A 20959-nucleotide genomic window follows, 5' to 3' on the forward strand; every position below is an offset into this window, starting at 1 on the left:
AGAGCTCTAATCAATATATTTCATACCATATTTAATATTAATGAGTATAAACACAGCTCCTGGTCAGTCCTGACTGTCGATTGACTCATCCCATAAACACGGTCAGCATTCCTCATCGTGTTCCCGGTCACTGACACTCAGGGACACCAGACCGGAGCTGTAGACACTGTGGCAGTGAGTGGAATGAAGGCGGTGCAACGCTCCTATCGTGTCTTGCTGGAAACGCGTTGATGTGGGAAAACCCACCGTACCTCGGCCCTGCGTGTGCGTGTGCGTGTGTGCGCGCGCGCGCGCATGTGTCGCTCACACTGACCTGCGCCGCCTCCTGCGCCACCTGCAGGTGGGTGGTGAACTGGTCATCCCGCAGAAGCAGCAGCACACGCTCAAACACACACTCCTGCACCTGGGCCAGCATGAGGCGCACGAGCATGGCCAGTGAGGCAGCGCTCATGTCCAGGCTGGGCGCGTTGGAGAAGTTCTCCTTCAGATAGCTGAATGCTCCTGGCATGAGCCCACACACACACAGAACAACAATCAGCACTGGTGCAAATATGTTGTCACACATTAAACTTGGGAGATAATGCTGTTTAGAAGATGATACAGCAGGAGTGTGTGTGAGAGAGCGAGAGAGAACATGGATACATGGGTGTACAGTGAATCCGCACACAACCACACCTGTGGGTGACCAGATACCAGAAAGACAGTCAAGTCCAATTATTTATTTTAGTATAATAAATTTTTTAAAAATTTAAGTGGTCAGTTAATCGGTACCCCTCCCCCCCCCCCCCGACCCCCGCCATAAAAACACTTCATTTAAATATTGAAAGTGACTACAATTTTCAATATGTCATACTGTTTGCCTTTGATAGACAGAAGTCCCATCCAGGGTGCCCCCCCCCCACCACCACCTCCACTCAGCTTTGCACTCATTGCTTCCAGGAAAGGATCCGGATCACCATGAGAGTTCCTGGCGATGTGTGGACGAATGGGGCGGGGCTTACCGGCAGCGCGCTGGAAGGCCTCGATGGCGCTGTCAATGCCCTCGCTGGTGCAGCGGTCCTGGCGGGCACCGATCTGAGTGTAAAGTGCCCCCATGTTGAAGAGGACGCTGCCCTTCTCAAAGGCCAGGGCCCGCTGGCAGGAGGGCACACCTGTGAGGGAGTCATACCTGGGGGCAGGGTCACAGTACAGGGGCGTGGTCACATTGGATCCAACCCAGCATTACATGGCGGTGGGAACTGTGAGCAAATGGTTGCAGGTTCAAGTCCCGGTCCAGTCGAAATGGATTTTGTAAAAAGTTTTCTGGACAGTCGCTAGCAAAGTGGTTAGTGGTTGTCCAGTCGTGGGGTAGGGGGGTGGGACCCTACCAGTGGAAGTACACGCCCAGGGTCTTGCCAACAGGGAAGAAGCGCTGGTCCAAGAAGTACAGCTGGTTGTAGTACTCCATCAACAGCTCCACGCCCGCCTCGCTGCGGCTGGGGGTGCGCATGGCCTGATGGGATACCCATACGTTGTCATGTGGCCCATCCTTCCACTAACTGGTCAGTCACTACCCACTGCCTCAGGGGGCTCGCTATAATCAAGACTAAGTTCTGAGCTTAGAACCAAACAAGGACCTGATCGCACGCTGACAGCCCTACCTGAAATGTGCCGACAGCATGTTCACCTCCTCCAAATATGAAAAACTCCATCATCTTTTAAACACAGAGAAAATCTAATTCATAAATGCAGAATATCAGAGCTGCTCTGGACACCTTTAAATCCAGGCTTCAGACCCACATGTTCAGTCACTATGTTTGTGTCCCCTTTCACTCCCGGGATTCATCTCACAACTAAAGTCTCTTTATTATGTTTTCTGCTCTTCTAAATACTGACATTTACCATTAACTTTGTTTCTTTAGAGTTGTAACCCATGTATTTTTTACTCTAAAGCACTTAGAGAAGCTGCTTTTAAGGGTAAAGGAAAGCGCTTCAACTCCCAGTCGCTACGACCACACCCACACAGTCAGCACCATCCTCACCTGTCGAAGGTCCGCGAGCTCCCTGATCTCGTTCTCGTACTGCAAGCCATCTTCACCGTAGTGCTCGCAGATGAAGTCCTGTGGGGTAAGAGGGGCAGAAATAGCCTTACATGACTGACATTCAAGGTCTCTGTGGGATCTGAACACGCTACATTCCCCTTCCATGTCCAGGTTTCGTCTGCTCTCTGCAAGGGATCTCAAAGGTTCAAGAGCATTTCCCTTCCAGGGGGGACTGAGCCCATCTACCTCTTGATGTGGCCAAGCTTCTGAACCTCCATATCATCTGAGAGATGTCATCCATACCTTCAGTGCAGCGGAGAGGTCCACCTCTTTAGTTTCCTTCAAGCCCAGCGGGATCATGGGTACGTTGACCGACTCACTGCCAAAAATGAAGAGCCGCAACAAAAGAAACACGACGTTAGACTGTTACACACCAGGGTTCAACAGCCCCACACACACACACACACACACACACACACACACACACAGCTCTGTGATGTGGCACATACGCAATCCCGTCCAGTTTGACCCCACACCATCTGGGGAGGTTAACTCCCTGTCTGCCAAACCCACCATGTTGGTGTAAACCCACTACATACTGTGATATTGAGCACAAAAAAAAGTGCTAAAAGTTGGAAAGGCAAAGGAAAGCCATACCTATCAGCATAAAGCCAGAAATAATGAAAATGAATACTGAATTAAGGTTACAGAAACACATTATAGAAGTTATCTTGTGATGTACTGTTAATGCAGTGATATTTATTTTAAACAGTGCCTCGAAAGTAGCTCTTCAGAGTGCTTTAAAAAAAAAAAGAAAGAACAATACTCCAAAGCAAAGAAATTAATGTTGGCATTTAAAAGAACACCAAAATAAAGAGAGAAAACTATAATAAGGTAAATGATGAGATTGGAGGACATAAAAATACGTATTATAACACTTTTTGAACATGAAGGTTTGAAGCTTGGATTTAAAGGTGTCCAGAGCGGTTCTGATATTCTAATTTGAATTAGATTTCCTCTGTGTTTAAAAGACACAACAAAAATTTTTCACGTCTGGATCACTTTTGTTACTCAGGAACTAAATTTTCCAATATAAATTAAGAGTTCTTTTTTCATGAGAACTGGCCTCACGGTCAGATCTTTGGGAGCAAATAGCACTCATTACGTGAGGGAAGCCTGTGCTGTTGAACCCATGTTGTGCCGTTCTGTGTCTCTGCCGGAGTCGTAGAGTTACGGGACACGCCACAGCGTGTGTACGAGGGAGTGTGTATGAGGGTGTGTGTCCCACCCACCTTTCTGTCTGGTAGACCTCCATGTTGCTGTTGAGCTCCTCCAGCTCCTCTTTCAGCAGCTGCAGGTTGGAGTTGACAAAGCTGAGCTCCAGCGCCACAGTCTCCCTCACCTTGTGATTGGTGGTGGCCCTGGGTGGGTGAGAGAGCAGGGGGAGTGCACCCAGTCTCACAGACACCCCCAGTGGAGTGGAATTTAGCAGGAAGGAACAGGATTGGTTTGACTCCGCTTAATTCCGCTGTTCTGTTTGGTTTTACTGGAACAGAAGAGTCATCTTTCCATGACTGAACTCGCACAAAAAAAAAAAAAAAAAAAAAAAAAACAGAAGAACCACACACGCTGCGGTAGGAGAGGAAACAACCCAAAGAAACGGAGTGGGATTTGAACAAACACTCTTCTTCGCAAACCACAGTCCAACACAGAGGTGGGCAGGGAGCTCTTTGAAGAGGAACCCAGGAATCCTGAGGTCCTGAAGCAGCTCTACACAGACAGTAGGCTGCAGAGTGTGTGTGAGAGAGAGAGATGCGTTGCATCTTCTATGACACACACGCACCCCACAAATTTGCTTCTGCTGTGTAGTTTCATGATCAAGGGAACAAGACAAGTGCAGATTGTCCTCTCGTTAGGAGAGCGGCGAAGGCGACACGCTCACCTTCACCAGCCACACCTCCTTGAGACTCCTAGAGGTGCAGTAATAATGAGCTGAATTATTACACACCATGCAGGCCAACCCAAACCGTACATCCCACACACTCACCAGAGCTCCTATCCACAGTGGAGCCCCGCCCACCAGAGACCCGACTCACAGAGGGACCTTCAGCGATGCTGTACCTGTACCACTGACCACTGTCCGCTCTAGTGATAACTGGGAGTGACCGCGCACAACATCTTCATGAGCACATCTTCACTGCGTGCGCGTGCGCACGCACGCACGCGCACACACACACACACACGACCACAATCACCAAGTGACCAATAGCCACAGCAGGTGGTGGACACCTGAAGGTGACAAACTCATCACAGCGGAAGGGACGAGGAGGGGTCTCCATTCGCTCTGTGTGTGTGTGTGTGTGTGAGAGAGTGAGTGAGTGGGTGTTTTCAGTAACTGGTACATTACTGGTGAGAAATCACACAAAACAGGTCACTGGGAGCAGTGTGAGGACCTTTAGTTCCCCTGTTGGTGAGTCACCCCTCAGCACGGCAGGAAGGCGAGTTGTCACTGAAGGGGAGGCGCACATATAAACACATCCCCCCCCCCAGTCATCTAGGTCGTCATGCCGACCATCTCTCAAACACACAGCTGGGTAAAGAAACAAATCTGGCAACACCTTTAATAGCAAACTCATCTACTCACAGGAGGGACACACACACACACACACACACACACACACACACACACAAAGCCTCGATTCTGATGTGCGCAAAGTGCCCCCCCCCACAGCACGCACAGGGAGCTGTCCTCCTACTGAGACTGGGTGCTTTTGGAATAACAGCATTGGTGCCATCAAGAAGTGGTTGGAGCGGGCAAGTCATTAAAAATACTGCGGTAGGAGTAGTACAGCGGAGTGACAGTGTTGAAGGGTGAGAGCTGAGCACAGCAGTGCAGAGACCTTACTCAGCAAAAACAGCATTTAAAAAAAGTCATGAGTTTCCCAAGTGGGAGCTGGGCCCCCAGCGCTCCTTTGGACCTGGAGGTCACAGGTTCAAAATCCCCCCTCCTACTGTAGTCCCCCTCAAGCAAGGTACTTACCCTGAATTGATACAGTAAAAAAAAGTTACTCAGCTGAATAGATTTGAAAAATACTGTCTGTTTGTCACAGTGGCCACGCCCCTTTGTTTACACCTATTTATTTATCCATCGATCTTCTCCTGCGTTGAGTAACTTACACCGATTTACCCAGTCGCAGAGCTGGGCGTTTTTTACTCTATCTGGGTGGAGTACCACAGCAGGAGGTGGGATTCGAACCTGCCTCCTTCAAGCGCAAAGACAGGAGGTGTAACAACTATGCCCCCTGCTGACCTTCACACGCCAAACACGTGTGGCTCTGGGTTCCGTGGTGTGCAGGGCTGACAGTGGGGCTCCGCGTTTCATTTCCCTGAGCCGGCGCTCCAAATGGGGTTTGAAAAAAAATGTCCTCATTACCGTGGTGAGATAAACACTGTTGAGGCACTAATGAGGAAGCAGTCGGGGGAACGGGGGTGGGGGGCAAAAACAAAAGGCACATTTTTGTTTTTTTGGCTGAACTTTCCAGCCAAACTCTTGTAAGATGAGTGATGAGAACCGTGTGACACGTGTAGCCTGGGAGGGGATGGAGTAAGCATGGTACTAGTGCAGTAAACTGCTCCCACCAATAAGAACAGCTGGAGTCTCCTGAACCAAATTGCTCACTTGGACTGTTTAACGGCGACCTCTGACCCCAACATCACCACACAGTGATGCCCCGAGAAACCAGCAAAACAATCCCACAATCCTCAGAGGCAGCGATGACGACGAAGAGAGCGTCATGCTTCTGACAGATCGACGGAGCTGAGCTAAGTAAAGCAAAGTCCAGTCTCAAGTAGCAGGATTGGCCACACCCACAGTCCCGCCCCCTTTACCTGAACAGGTTCTCAGCCCCGGCACGCATGCGCAGCTCTTTGTTGATCTGCTGGTTGATCCTGGCCCTCCGATGCTGCAGTCGACTGCGCAGAGTCATCAGCATGGGGTCGCAGCCCTGGGGGTGGGAGCAAACACACACAGTCATTGAACTGCAGAACCAATTTTATGCAGCTAAACAGCTGCGACATCACAGGGCTTATTTGCATACCCATCACTATCTCACACTTGGGTTTGAATGACAAATCGACTGTCTATTTGTAACCAGTCGGCGCGACACCGCGAAATTACCTTTATTTTTGCACCGCATTTGTACCACAAAACGGCGACTGAGGCCCTCCAGAGGAAGGAGGGGCCATCGGTTCAGTTAAAGAATCCCGTTTCACCCATAATTGCACTCACGTTCGCTACTCCGTTTCCCTCAACGTTCACCACAATTTTACCTTCTCCTTTACAGCCCCTTTACGCATAATGCACCTGTGCTTCAGGGAGACAGAAGGGTAGAAATCCTGTACATCAAATGTTATTACATCCGAGAACAACAACAATAATAAAGATAAACATTGAATAACTCATAATTTAAAGTAATAATCATAGTAACTCATCACTATCGTCTCGTTCATCTTCTCACTTCCTCTCTCATCAAAACAGAGGTGAAAGTCCACAATTACTGGAATTTTCTTTGCCAGTTTCTCAGCTCCTTGGAGCCCCCCCAAATCCATTATAAGTGTCCATCTGTCCACCGCAGGGTCCTGCCGGTCCAAAGCCTCTTCCAGTCCACCTCGGACAGGACGCCACTCCACTGCGGGGCTGCAGTACCTGAACCTGCGCGAAGACGGTCGTTTGCTGCCAAACTGGGACAGTGCAGCAGTGTCACAAAAGGACTTCATGGTATTCTACTACAGTAGCTGTGGGAAACGAGGTCATCAAAAGCATGGGACAAAAAAATTAAAGATAATTAAAGACGGCGAGTGACTGAGTGAGACAACGGGCCGATTGTCCCCGTCCCGCTTAACGCTCTGCCAAGTCTCTCTCTCACACACACACACACACAATATCTGTGAGTTACTGCTCACGGCTAACACAAACAGCCGTCTTTGTGTCCAAAATGAGGGTTCCAGAGGGACACGTGCTCTGTCCACTCTGGTTCCGGATTATTCCGAGGTTCAGAGACACGGCACGACTCGGGCGGTAAAGAGGCGTTGCTGCTCACACAAGACCTGGGTCATTCAGGGTCACCGACGTCTCCATGGGTAAATCAGACAAGTGGAGCGCAGCGCTGGAATCTCTGTGGTCAAGGCCGCCCTCTTCCGAGGGGCTCCCGTCCTCATCTAGTCAGCATCCAGTCATCGTCTAGTCATCGTGTAGGGGTGGGAAACCCAAGCGAGAACATTCAAGAACGTCTTGCACTCCAGGGCAGCTCTCAAGGTCTCCCTAGGATGTGGACATTGACACCGGGTTGTTGTCAGGTGCCACCGAGTCCATGTCCACTCCTGTTGACCATAACCACAGAGCTCCTCCAGAAAGTTCCGCCCCCACCCCCCCACCCTCAGCGTTGAAAGGGCTGTGTCCATCGTCTCTCAGCAAGTCCATCATGTGGTTCCTGTTTATCCTGCTTCTTCCTCCTACAACTTTTCCCATCTTTTCGAGACCAATCATCTCACGACGCGTCCGAAGTCCGACAACCTCGCCCTCTCATCATTTCATGCGACTCGACTTCCGCCTGCTTGTTTGCTGTCTGCCCGCAGTGTCCTCGAGAGATTTATCCAGAAGCACAGTCCAAATGAGTCCACGTTTTTAAAAGTCTACCTTCCACATGCACAGTGCTGTGAACAAAACCGGGATTGAAAAATTAGTCTTTGTGCTTGTGGAAACATCTGAGGACATTCTGCATAGGTTTCATAGCAGCTCTTTACTGCCGTTTCCCACGTTGGTCCTCATTGAGCAACACTGATCAAGACTCTGGGTCCTCACATGAACCGCATGTGGTCATCGTGTTGGCGAGGTGCATGCGGACAGCAGCAGCGTTGCCCATCAACGAATGGACCACAGCGCAGCCCCCCGAGGACGACCTCTTCGGCCATCACCACGGAAACAGAACTGGTCCCAAGTCGTTCCTGAGCGTCCATTTGTTTTATGACCGCAGGACCGTTAATCCTCCATGTGCCTCTGGGGATTACCAGCCTGGACGTGCTCCAGCCCCCGATTAGCCACCGGGGGGCAGCAGTTCCCAGAATTCCCCCATCTGTGCAAGTCTTTGACACGCTAACCCTGCCTCCCCCACCCCTAACCCCCACGACCTCCAAGCTGCCAAACCCAGGACTCGGTCATATTTTATCCCAAATGTTCACCCTACACCAGACTGTAGCAGCACCTCACTGCTCACCTGGGTTTACCACAGTACACGTATACCTCACTTTCCACTGGTAAGATGAGCTCAGCCGGAGGACTGATTCTCTAAGATGCCAGTTCAGGTTCGACACAAACACCAACCGAATGGTCCGTTCCTCCCGCGCGGTGCTTAAAATAGTGCCACAATAACATCCGCTGCTGTTTTTGGGGAATTTTACCCAGCAGCCCTTGGGCTCAGAGCTGTACCAGGCAGCTGGTGCCACCGATCAGAACGAAGCTCCTGGTTTGGACGGACAGAGCGCCCCCTCGAGCCACGTATCCGAGAGGGTGAGAACAGTCGGCTCGGCGCGGTCTGGTTCGAATCCCACCACCCTGGTAGCGCCCTGGATTGAGGTACTTGCCCTAAATACAGTAGAAAGTACAAAAATGGGTAAGTCGCTCTGAAGTTGATTGATTGATGCTATAAATGACCTTGAACAAAAGAATAAGTTGCGTGAAGATGAAGAAACTGATCGAGGTACAGAAGACTCAGGAAAACCAGTCAAAGGAGCTCATTATTCATAGATACATGTAGGTACGAACGAGGAATTACGCTGCGATTAAGTGGGGCGAGTGGCACAGCGGGTAGCGCTGGTGCCTCAGTCACCTCAGAAAAAAAAGGCATCGGCTAAATATTAGTTTACTGTGACTGCATACCACTTTAGGGGGAAGCGTGCGTCACATGAATACATGCAAATTAAGTATCAACAGGGGCGTTGTGGCGCAGCAGGTTTGGCCTGTACCTGCTTTCTGGCAGGTCTGGGGTTCGAGCCCCGCATGCGGTGCCTTGTGGCGGACTGGGGTCCTGTCCTGGGTGTGTCCCCTCCCCCTCTAGCGTTGCGCCCTGTGTTGCCAGTTTAGGCTCCGGTTTGCCGAGACCCCGTATGGGACAAGTGGTTCTGAAAATGTGTGTGTGTGTGTGTGTGTGTGTGTGTGTGTGTGTGTGTGTGTGTGTGTGTGTGTGTGTGTGTGTCTTGTTCATGAAGACCAGCAGGACAGTGGTCTGTACCCTAGTGAGGCAACACACAACGAAGCATTTCAAGTGTGTTCACAAGTGCGGCAGCACGATCTCACTAAACAACCCCGTTTGGGGGGGGGGGCCTGTGACGGAAATCCACTGTGACAGATCTCTCCTCTTGGCTGAGGGCAGTGCGACCAACTAGCAGGAATTACCACAGTAATTACCGCGGTCATCAGCAGTTCAGCGTTCTATACGCTCCACTGCGGAGGAGAGGCCAGGACCGGACCGGACCAGACAGGGTGCGGGTTCGAGTCCCATCTCACACTCCCGCACTGGTGCCCTTGAACGAGGCACTTACCCGCGGGAAGCAGTCCGAACACCCTGCTGGATAAACGGGTCACGTGCTCTAAGTGGATTTGTATCGTCAGTAATAACGCTGACGTGACCGACGGCGATAACCTGCCCCGTACCTTGCGCATGCTCCCTGCGCGGCCGCTGTGGTCCTCCGGCGGGGGGAGCGCTTCCTCCGACCCGTGGTCGGACATCCCGAACGCACGCGCTGCCCTCGAGCCCGCTCTTCCGACGGCCTCCGCGGCGCGGGCTACCCGCGCAAGACCGCGGTGCGCGTGCCGTCGCCGGCAGCCCTTCCTTTGCTCGCCTGCATCACGACTCGAGCGCCGCGCGCGGACAGACGGAAACTCCCAGGGCGTCTAATTTTCCTGCGCAAACCTCCGCGGACAGGTGGAAAAGACCACTTAGCTTCTTCTCCACACGCGTTAGGCTCGCGCAGCGTCTTCTTCGCCACCGGTGCCCGTCTTGCAGTATAACGTCAGGATGTATTAATGACCGCGTTTCCCACGGGACGCAACCGCCGTCTCGCGCTCCAGGTCCACTTGTTGCTTCTTATCGATTCGCCGTTTGTCTCACGCAGCTGACTCCGCGCAGTGGGGACTGGACTCGGAGGGGCGGGGTCAAAAAGTACTGAACGGCCAATGAGGGGAAAGGAAGCGTGACTGGCGGTTGCGTTAGTCCAATGTTAGCCCGGAATTCAGCCCTCAATATCCTTTGGAAGGGCCGAGATGTGGTTCCCCCTGGCAACGCGAAGGCATCGGGAGGGGGAGGAGGGGAGGGCGGTCGGCCGAGGAACAAAGGCTGGGGGAGAACGCGGGGGTCCGTGGGACGGCTCCATCGTCGCTATTTAAACACAACTCCCAATGAGTGTTTGCGTCCATTGCCCACTGGACTTCGCTGTTCTAAACAGACAAACAAACAAACAAACAAACAAAGTCCTGCCCTTTCAGAGCCTCCAAACTCGAGCACAATGGCTGTGGGTCACAGTACCGCCCGGTATTTCGGAGTGGCGTGCGCGACCCCGCGTCTACACCGTCGCCCTGCCCGCGCGTCTCGCCCGCGCTTTCCCGCTCTTTTGGGAGTCCTCGCGCCAAAGGCTTTCGGGCGCGTTGCCTCAGCATCCGAAAGAGTGAGGTACCATAATAAGCGCCACCGAAAGTACTTTAGTAAATACCACGATACGTGCCTCAGAAGGCACCAAAGTGATGCCTGAGCAAACACCACAAAGTACTGCGGTAATACTGCGCTATGTACCGTAGTAAGTACCTCAGTACTGCAAAAAATAACGCACTGATACCGCGGTAAGCACCTCCGATAGCACTGTAAAACCATAGCAGCTGCCATAGTAAGTACCACAGAAAATGCAGTAATTTTACACGGTACCAGGTAAGTAATAATAGGTCAGTAAACACCACAGCAAATAAAACGTTAGGAATTGCAGTAATAACTGAGCAAGTGCCACAGGCACTAAGAGAGTAATACCCTCCCCCAGTGAGTACCACAGTAAGTAGTCCTGAGAAGTCCTTCATGAGGACTTTGTTTGTAAGGTGACCCAAGTTAATAAATACAAAATCAAAAAAGCAGTGGTTTAAAATGTTGGTAACAGCCTGTCAGATCTCTTCTGCTTTTAAGTGAAATCCTTAGAAAGAAAAAGCATTTTGTTCTGTTTAAATGTTTTTCCAGCAGAAAAACTGTGACGGTAACGGTACGGCTTCCTTACCATTCAGATCATTTTTAAGTTTGGATGAAGAGTTTATAGTGAAACAAATTAATGGAGGTTCTTAAAACAGGTCTTTTTATGCTCTTATTTGATATCCTTATTGAATATTAGCATGCAGCCGTGGCCAGAAATATTGGCACTTGTGCACATTTTTCAAGTAATGCAACACTTGTTCCTGAAAACTGTTGGAATAAAAAATGTAATTTGGTATCCACGTGGGTGGGTATTTCTTTGGTTTGCAATGGAACAGAACAAACAATTTATGAATAATTTATAAATCTAATTTCTAAATCAAAGCTTATTCCACAGGGAATCCTAAAATAACCCCGACAATATTACTGGCACATTCTAGAATGAGTTTGTTGTGGGGACTGGCAGGTGCTGATACTATAAAAACAGCTCATTTACTCAGTTTGAATAAAGAACAGGACTCAATCTCCTGTGTTGTGCCACAGTGTGCACCACAGTAAGCGTGGAGTAAAGACGGGAAGCCAAAAAACTGCCTGAGGAGGTCAGACACAAGACTGTCACCAAGAAGGGACAATCTCAACTCTGCAAGTCCGTCTCCAGAGACCTCGATGTTTCTGTATCCGTTACACATGCTGCGTTTGAGACATTTAAGACCCGTGGGGCTGGAGTTGACCGCAAGATTCAAGGTAGGACAGTTTCAACCAGCAATGCCCGTCACCAACTCAGTGAAAGGGGATTATATGGTTGGAGGGACAGGAGCACCCCCTTCTGAGACATAAAAGACGTGAGAGACATAAGGTAGTGCACACAGAAGGACTGAACTGTAACTTTTACAATGGCATTTTGTGGTTTTTAGGTGCAACTGAGGACAGTGGGTAGTGTAGTGGTTAGAGCTGCTGCCTTTGAACCCAAAGGTTACAGGTTTGAATTCTTCCACCAGCTGTAGTACCCTTGGCTTGAGCAAAGTATTTACCCTAAAATGAGTCCAATAAAATTAAGCAGCTGTATTAAATTGTAAATAATGGTAAGTAGCTTAACACTAAGTTGCTCTGGAGAAAAGTGTCAGCTAAATGATTTAATACAATTAATGTTTGTGAATAAAATTTACCATTACTACTGGAAGCCTTAGTGACTTACAACTGTAGCTACTTATGTACAAGGGTATTATATGTGCACAGTTTAGGTAAACTAGTTTCCCCAACTATAAAAATTCCCTCATTGGATTTAAACCAATAGGCTGTTCACAACCAGCACACTAACCCTAATCCAAAAAGGATTGAAAAAAGTACCTTCCCCATTGCCTGGGAACTGTAGGACCTGGGTTTGTACCCCAGTTTCCTCTATAATGCTGTTGATCAAGGTAACTCACCCTGAACTGATGCAGTAAAAACTATCCAGCTGAATTTACGTAGCTGAAATATGTTTACTAATAGTAATAAGGGACAGCAGGCGGTGTGGTGGTTAGAGCTGTTGCCTCCACTTGAAGGACCCAACGTCACATTCATTTCATTTATTTATTTAGCAGATGCTTTTCTCCAAAGCGACTTACAATGGATACTATGTAGTGTTACTAGCCCACACACCTTATTCACCAAGGTGATTTACACTCCTAGATACAGTACTTACAACAGGTCACTCATCCATACATCAGTGAAACAGTAAAACTCTCTCTGTGTCATTCACACACTATGGGGGAACCTGAACAGCATGTCTTTGGACTGTGGGAGGAAACCGGAGCACCCACACGGGAGCAGACACAGGAGGAACATGCAAACTCCACATCCCTGCAACTGTTCTGTAACCCTTTATGCAGTAAAAATTACTCAGCTGTGTATGCTGATAAATCACTCTAAGTAGCAGAACAATGTTTATTGTCTGTGTATTTTGTACACTGTGCACATTGTCGCCAGACTCTGGCCTGTGTAGCGCATTACCCTGTATTTGCACTCGTCTTGTTTGTGACACGCTGCACTGCAAGTTCTATGTGGCACAGATGTCCAAAGAGAGACAAAATTTTGCCCCGCTGTATGTGTAATACACCTATAGATGAAGTGACAAAGTTGCCTTTGATTTCGATTGTAATTCTCTTTGGAGGAAAGTGTCACATGAAGGAAAGTAAATATTTTCAACTTAGTTAACATTCAAAGCAAACCTGTGCTTCACGGACCCCTGAAGTTGATCCCAGGTTAAGAACCCCTGTTGTAGCACAATGACGAAAATTAGCGACAGTCCCCAGTTTAACAGCATCATTCTTTGTGCATTTCTTAAATTATCTTCAGTATCTAATGGGACACAAGTGACTGGTTTGTTAATGCATTCAGAGCAAATGACAGCACAGTAAAGGCAGATACCCGAAACACATTTTATTTCAGTGGAAACTTGTACGGGTCTTCAGGGCAGAGTAATAGTGGACAACCTGAAGTAGGAATTCCATTAAATACAGGTAAATACAGGTACATGTGGACAGAGACAGGCATTAAGTACAGTCTAGGTGGAAGGGGTAAGCATTGCATAGACGATCCCACCTGGGGCTTGTGTGATGTGGGGCTGAAAGGATAGTGCATGGGGATATGGGAGTGGGGACTGTCGAACACACACCTTTACACACACAGTATACACCGAGTCACAGCATCTTCCACTTTGGGACCACATCTGTCTGCACCGATACGGTAAACTGCCTTGCCAAACTTCACTAAACCTGTGACTCTTGGTTGAAGAAAAGGTGTGTTAAGGGGCTAGAATGAGACCAGCAGGGGATCACATGAGATTAGAGTCTTCAAAGAGCGCCGCCTGCAGGAAGGGTGACAAAGCACAATGAGGTAAAAGTGCTCTGAATTTACCATAGCCCTTTGTTTTTGTTTTTTTTTTTTAACTTTAGTTACCTTATTAAATAAGTGGAGTGGGCGGCAAACAATTTAAAAAGAAGAAACCTGGGTCCCCTGTCCTTCAGGACAGAGGTGTGTGGTGATGATGGGGGGGGCTGTTTCTAACCTGCCCCCTGGTGGTGGAGGAGCATCATGGCGGAGCCCTTATGGTTTTTCACACAGACGTGGACATGAAGCAGTGAGACCCCACACACACACACACACACACACACACACACACACACACAAAAATCCAGTTCTCTCCTCCCAGGGCTCCTGAGATGACAATTCCTAGTGGATTTGCTGCACTAATTACAGTCATACTTATTATCACTATCATAATTACATTATTTAGTTGCTCTGCAGGTGCTTTTAACCAAAGCATTTTAGTTTGACAACTTACCCATTCATTCTATTCATTTAACATATTTCAGGATAAGTACCTTGCTAAAGATCTTCTCTCAAGACAAGAAAACGCAAAGTTCTCATGATGGTGTTAAGTCCCTGAAGCACTGTGTCACTCGTGTCCCTGTTGATTCCAGAGAGGACAGTTTTCAACCTTTAAACATTAGCTATTTGGCCACAGGTACAGAAGCATCCTATCATCCATCAATCCATCAGTGTGTCTATCCGTCCGTCTGAACATCCATCCATCCAAATGCTGGCATAAATGATACACACCATTTGCAAAGCGGTCATGAGTCTCAAAGTGTGAGGAAAGGGACCCTTAAGACCAGGCGTTTATGTTTGTGTACAGTCTCGGTTTTCACTTTCCCTTGTTCACAGATTTGTTTTTTCAGTCTTGGTCTCACTGCTCTAGAGTGATAAACACCAAGGAGGACTAAAGACAAAATCATGGGCCCTGTGTGTGCGTGCATGTGTATCCTGCCTTCTTAAGAGAGTCCACTTTAAAATAAGTACAAAAAAGTATGGTTTATGTTTAGGAATCATCTATTGCATCAGTCAGTGTTGAGCTCCCCACAATATGTGTTGGGCCTGAGTGGTGGGGGGGGCATGGTAAAGTCTTGGTCGCTAGGACACTCCTTCACGTACCCAGCAAGGGTCCGAGAGGGTGTGGCCACACCGTCATCGTGAGATCCTGTACAGGGCAGTAATGCTGCCACTCTGGCAGCACAGCAGACCATATGTTGGGGTTCTACCACTTGTAGTTTGGTGCTCCTTAAGTAAAATTTTCATTCCTGATGTTTATTGCATGAATCTTACCATCTTTACTCCCTTCACGAAGGCATGGTGGAACATGTGGGAGCTCCCTGGCCTGGGACCCCCTGCATGGGCGACAAGGCTGAAGTTCTTGCCTCTTATTTCATACACCAATCCCTAGGTGTGGGCAGATGGTTGAGCGGGTGGAATCGGGTGGACAGTGCTCTGCCCCAGCGGCCCACGGACAGCACACCCACACACAATGCACTCCGTGCGTGTGTGTTTGAAAAATGTCCGAATAGCTGACTGAAAATATGTACATACTATATAAAATTTGAAATGAGTGACAGACACACAACTTGACAGGTTTGTTGCCTGGCACCTTAAAGCTGTTCTCTCTCTTTCTTTGTCTGTTGCTGTTTCGGTGCTCATGTCCATTTCCTCTCCCCTACTTCCTGTGTATGTGAGGAGCAGAGTGGCGGTTGGCTGACCAGTGGGTCAAAGACAGGACAGCTGCGTGATGAGCAGAGACATACACTGCAGCGTGGGGTTAGCTCTGGCCCGTGCTCGTCCCTCACGCTCATACGCACAGGTAAGGGTGCATGTGCAGCATTAGAGGCACGGACTTACGCACATGTTGCTGTCACACCTGCAGCCCTTAAGAGTCCCTTTCCTCAGTGCTCTGCTTCTCATCACGTCCTCCCAGCTAGTGTAACAAGAGTGACCTGAGTGTGTTTTGGCCCCATTTTCCCTTTCCTTCATCCTTCCTCCTGTGTTATTCATCGTTAGATATTTCACACAGTATTAGTAAAGTTTTTGTCCCACAATGTCAGCGGTGGCCCTAGATTGTCCTACGAGATCTTTGTCCATCTTGTGCGGTTGTGTATCCTGCTTTTTGTTTTGTGTGCTCCACAGCTCTTGTGGTCCAGCAAAGCGTTGTGTGTCTGTTCTTAAATTGTTTTATGTCAAGGTCAGCTAGCACTTGATGACTATAATTCCAGTTCTGGGTTGTTTCCGTTCAGGAACGGTTTGGAGAACGACCATCTCCACACACATCTTCTACCTTCGGCCTGCCGTCATATGCTGCCTCCTACTGGTCAGTGCTCTAACTGCGTTTCATTCCCATCTGTTGCCTCAGCTTCTCTCGCTTTTTATTCTCCGTCAGCCTGTGGGCAGAGACCAGAGGAGAGAAGTGAGATGGTGAAATCTAAGCGCACACGTGTGTGTGTGTGTGTGTGTGTGTGTGTGTGTGTGTGTGTGTGTGTGTGCGCACGCGTACGTATGTACCTATGGCTGCGTGCCTCCATCAATTCTGTCAGCTGGTCCTGTGCAGCTCGCAGCTCATCCAGGCTCTGCTGGTAGCTGTGGTCAGCCGAGCCGGATCTCTCGAGGATTGAAACCTGATTGGAGAGCTCACTTGTGCGGTCCCGCAGCCGTTGGATCGATGTGTACAGGTTCTCATCGTCCTGCCAGCACAGCACGCCATGAGAATGAGGGGCAACACAAAGTGAACAGGTAGTTGTGTAAGGGGAGTAAACAGAGGTGACAACAGTGTGGGGGGCTTCCTGACTAGATGCCAGAAGAGCCCACAGCTCACCTTGGCATTAACAATCTCAATGTGCACGAGCAGTGAGGCCAGTTCTAGTTCTTCACTGTAGCTGTTCTTCAGTGGAACGCTCCTGTAACCTGGGAACACACGGGCAAGTGTATCACTCACTCACACACACACACACACACACACACACAGAAAACACACAGGGAACAGCATATTCACACATACTGCATTACTGATACACTGGTTCCTGAGGTTTGCTGGTTAGGCTGTGTACAAACTTCAGATATAACATAAATATAACAAATAATAAATTAATAACGTATGATGGGGGGGGGGCATAGTGGCTCAGTGGGTTTGGCCAGGTCCTGCTCTCTGGTGGGTCTGGGGTTCGAGTCTTGCTTGGAGTACCTTGTGACAGACTGGCATCCCGTGTGTCCCCCTCCCCCTTCAGCCTTGTGCCCTGTGTTGCCAGATTAGGCTCCAGTTTGCCGCGACCCCGCCTGGGACAAGCGGTTTCCAATAGTGTGTGTGTGTGTGTGTGTGTGTAATGTATGATTAATAAGTAAAAAAAGCAGATGAGACTTTCCAGTTTTATTTTGTACTTCATAAAAACAAATCTAAAATGACCGAAAATAAAAATTACACAAACTCCTGTTAAATGTTGACTGTTGACCAACCCATCCTATAAACACGTGAAGCGTTTGTCATTTTGATATTGATCGGTGACACCCAAGAACACCAGATACGAGCTGTAAACACTGTGGAGGTGAGCTGAATTACGGTTTCCCCACACTCCTATTCCGTGTGGGTGCACTTTACTGCCTTCTGTCAGCTCGGATGGGAAACAGGTGGCTTTTGCTCCGCAGCAAACAGAAATTTTTACAAAACTCATAAGTGAAGACAATGTCGTTAAAAAGTTATTACAGTGGAAATCAGCTGTGTCTGACTGTAGCTGGAACCAGAATACAAGGACAAAACGTGTTTAAAAGGTTCTTACATATTTTACTTGATACACATATAATAAACACACACACTGGGCTCCTCACCTGTCTTGAGGGCTTGGACAGGATAGCTGGCCTGGGCCAGGAAGTTGGGGTCACTGAACATGTCCTCCTCGTACACGACGAAGCGAAGAAAGGCGAACGTGGGGTTTCGGATGTCAAATACAAACTGCTTCTGCATCCACACGGGATTCAAGCCATTGTCCGCTAGAGAGAGGCGGGTGGGGGTGCGCCGGCACACACAGACACACACACAGGGATCAAGACATTGTCTCTGGGAGAGAGTAGGTTCAAGGGTGCAGATGAAGATGTGCACATGCATACGTGCTCATTCTGGTTTCTCACACACGCACACAGACATCCGCTGGAGGAATAGCCATAGTCGGTCATATTAAAGACATGACAGTTATTCCTGTTGTGTTCTATCTGACCCCGTGTGGAGCCCAAAAGGTGCCTTGTTGTCCCGCCCCCACAGCCAGCGTACAGTTAGCGTACCCACAACATCGGTCTTGCACTTGCTGCAGTCGTAGTCGGCCCCGCACACCTCCACCTCGACAAAGGGGCACACAATGCTGCGGCCGTTCTTCGGCAGGTGGCGCGCTCCGAGGACCTGTAGGGGGAGGGGAGGGTAAATCTGCACAGCCACGGGAGGAAGGACGTTCTCTGGCCACACATTTAGCTCCCCTCTAACCTGCATCTGGATGGTGATAGGCTCCACGCGCAGCGTCTCCTTGTCGAAGGGGTCAAAGCTCTCCTCCCTCATGATGTCCGGCTGCGGGACGTAACCAGTGCCCCCTCCCAGGGTGAACAGCGCCTGGTTCAGCTGCATGGGCTTGTCTGCGTGGCGAGAGAGAGAGAGAGAGAGAGAGAGAGAGAGAGAGAGATGGCACGAGAGGTTCACACTGTGACAGAAGGCTATAGTCAAAAGCTCGGTCCAAGGGGGCGGAGCCTGATTTGTCTCATTTATGGGACAGCAAGCGGCCGTCCCTGGACCCCCGCAAAAGTGTCACTTGCTGGAGGTATGGACTCCTCCTGAAGAAGTGTGCCATCGGGAGCCGTACTGAGCACAGAGAGCCATGGGCTTGGGAGGCTGCGTCAGAGGACAGCAAGGGGTGCTGTGAAAGGCGGCTTTGCTGTGGGAACAGTTGCGTACCGGGTGTCTGGAAATTGAGCGCCACCAACTGGCTGCCACACAGCCACATGGGCAGCGGGTCGTAGTTGGAGGAGTCGAGGCGCTGGCCCTTGGGGTAGATGCGGGACAGCTGCCTCCGGTTGTACTGCAGGAAGCGCTTTCCCCGGCCACGCGTGGCAAACTTCTCCGCCTTGGTCTCCGGGAAGGAGGACATGTCCCGGTAGCAGGCCTTGTCTGTGCCGATCTCTGCGGGGAGGAACGTAGACAGTTTGTCTCTCATTTCACTGGAAATGTTTCATGTTAACGAAATACAGCACAATTTGAGGGAAAAAGACAAAGACAGTAAAATGGTTCTTGACCAATTCTGCATTTTCTAAAAAGAAAAAAACAATATGTATTGAGAATTTTGGCTCAAAATCTCTTTACATATCTAAATTAAGTTCATTTTCATGATTTTGAGTTTCATTTTGCCAACTGACCAACCACTTGAGAAAAAAATTACAAACGATTGCGACAAGATGATGCCACATTGGGAGATGGTAAAACGATGCTACTGGTCTAACTGATTATGTTTTGATAATGGCGCACACATGTCTATGAGTTTGTGTGCGCATGTGTGTGTCTCTAAAGCTCTAGTTATTGATGCACTTGTGTTTACTCCGAGTTATACTTCACTTTGGAGAAAAGTGTCTGACAGGTGAGTAAATGTAAATATGGGTAAGTTATTGTACACTTGTAACTGTACTAATTTTAAGCACCTTAACACTACATCGCTTTGGAGAAAACACACACACACACACACTCACACACACACACTGTCTGAACCGCTTGTCCCATACGGAGTCATGGGGTACCGGCAACACAGGGCTTAAGGCCGGAGGGGGAGGGGACACACCCAGGACGGGATGCCAGTCCGTTGCAAGGCACCCCAAGAGGGACTCAAACCCCAGACCCACCGGAGAGCAGGACCCGGTCCAACCCACTGCACCACTGCACCCCCAATGCTTTGGAGAAAAGCATCAGCTAAATGAATAAATGTAAATAATAGATGGCACAACGTTTATGAAGCTTTCTTACACAATCCACATTTATAATAAAATGTTTATGCTATTAAAAGTTTTATTTATCAGTGTCAATCACTTTAAATACTTAACACTTTTTATCAATTTGGTTTCGCTGAACTAACTTGTTTTTAATTCTGAAAAATACACACAAGATAGCGTGTCGCACTGGACCGTCTGGTCATTCCTGTCAAATGCGGTCACGTTCGCGTGAACTCTATTGCGGGACATATCTACTCAGTGTTCTCACAAGCACTGACATGACAAGGCAAAGAAAAGCCGGAGAAGCTTCTGAACATGTGGAAGACGGTTAAAGAGAATCTTGTGGAGAAGAGCTATGGGCGGTCTTCTTACTTTCCTCATTGAAGGGCACAGGTCGGCAGTACACCACGAGTTCCGAGAGCTCCAGCGCAATCTTCTTCCGCCTCTCCATCTGCTTCTCCTCCTGCATCTGTCTCCATGAAAACAAGTCAGCATCAGCACAAGCAGATGGCGTCTCTGCCCACGCTTTCTTCACAGGTACGCTGACCTCAGTGGGCGGGCCTCACGGAGACGCTTCCGGAGCAGCAGTACCTCACTCTTCCTCCAGCAGAGGCCTTAGCTCCACCCACAGCGTGTTACAGATCATGTGACTGGCTATCTGTCTGCCTGCACATGTGTCGGTACCAACCCGCGCATCTGCGTTCTGGGCCGCCTCCCGGATCTTGGCCACCCATCCGTTGAGGTCCTCCAGGGAATCCGCCGCCACGTCAAGAGTCTGAACCGGGTGCGAGGACATCTGCTGGGAATGCACGGTGAAGACGTAGGGCCGCAAGCTCTTGCCCTCTTTCTGGACCACTGTGACGGAACGGGAGTGTGACGCCCGTTAGCGTGTTTAGCGGAGCG

The 20959-nt window shown here is 49.3% G+C and overlaps 2 protein-coding genes across 5 annotated transcripts in view; both read right to left on the reverse strand.

Moving 5' to 3' along the window:
- rhpn1 (rhophilin, Rho GTPase binding protein 1) overlaps positions 1-10183 on the reverse strand; it is a 30336-nt gene extending 20153 nt beyond the window's left edge. For 2 of the 3 annotated variants that reach the window (XR_003797922.1, XM_029255069.1), the window contains exons 1-9: positions 9730-10183; positions 5910-6025; positions 3314-3442; positions 2325-2400; positions 2022-2099; positions 1641-1694; positions 1368-1492; positions 1002-1168; positions 314-501 (exon numbers count right to left, since the gene is read on the reverse strand). Coding sequence is in view for 2 of the 3 variants with exons in the window: in XM_029255069.1 (XP_029110902.1) it covers positions 314-501; positions 1002-1168; positions 1368-1492; positions 1641-1694; positions 2022-2099; positions 2325-2400; positions 3314-3442; positions 5910-6025; positions 9730-9804 (1008 nt within the window). In the remaining variant the exon portion in view is untranslated. The remainder of the gene's footprint in view (positions 1-313; positions 502-1001; positions 1169-1367; positions 1493-1640; positions 1695-2021; positions 2100-2324; positions 2401-3313; positions 3443-5909; positions 6026-9729) is intronic. The other variant, XM_018749180.2, reaches the window with a different exon arrangement.
- Positions 10184-13659: 3476 nt separating this feature from the next.
- LOC108932661 (1-phosphatidylinositol 4,5-bisphosphate phosphodiesterase gamma-1-like) overlaps positions 13660-20959 on the reverse strand; it is a 32603-nt gene continuing 25303 nt past the window's right edge. For both annotated transcript variants that reach the window (XM_029255062.1, XM_029255063.1), the window contains exons 24-32: positions 20745-20911; positions 20429-20525; positions 19035-19259; positions 18573-18718; positions 18377-18491; positions 17927-18088; positions 16923-17011; positions 16613-16791; positions 13660-16491 (exon numbers count right to left, since the gene is read on the reverse strand). In XM_029255062.1, the coding sequence (XP_029110895.1) occupies positions 16431-16491; positions 16613-16791; positions 16923-17011; positions 17927-18088; positions 18377-18491; positions 18573-18718; positions 19035-19259; positions 20429-20525; positions 20745-20911 (1241 nt within the window). In that variant the 3' untranslated portion in view covers positions 13660-16430. The remainder of the gene's footprint in view (positions 16492-16612; positions 16792-16922; positions 17012-17926; positions 18089-18376; positions 18492-18572; positions 18719-19034; positions 19260-20428; positions 20526-20744; positions 20912-20959) is intronic.

The sequence above is a fragment of the Scleropages formosus genome, chromosome 9, assembly GCF_900964775.1.
Source record: "Scleropages formosus chromosome 9, fSclFor1.1, whole genome shotgun sequence".
Classification (NCBI taxonomy): domain Eukaryota; kingdom Metazoa; phylum Chordata; class Actinopteri; order Osteoglossiformes; family Osteoglossidae; genus Scleropages; species Scleropages formosus.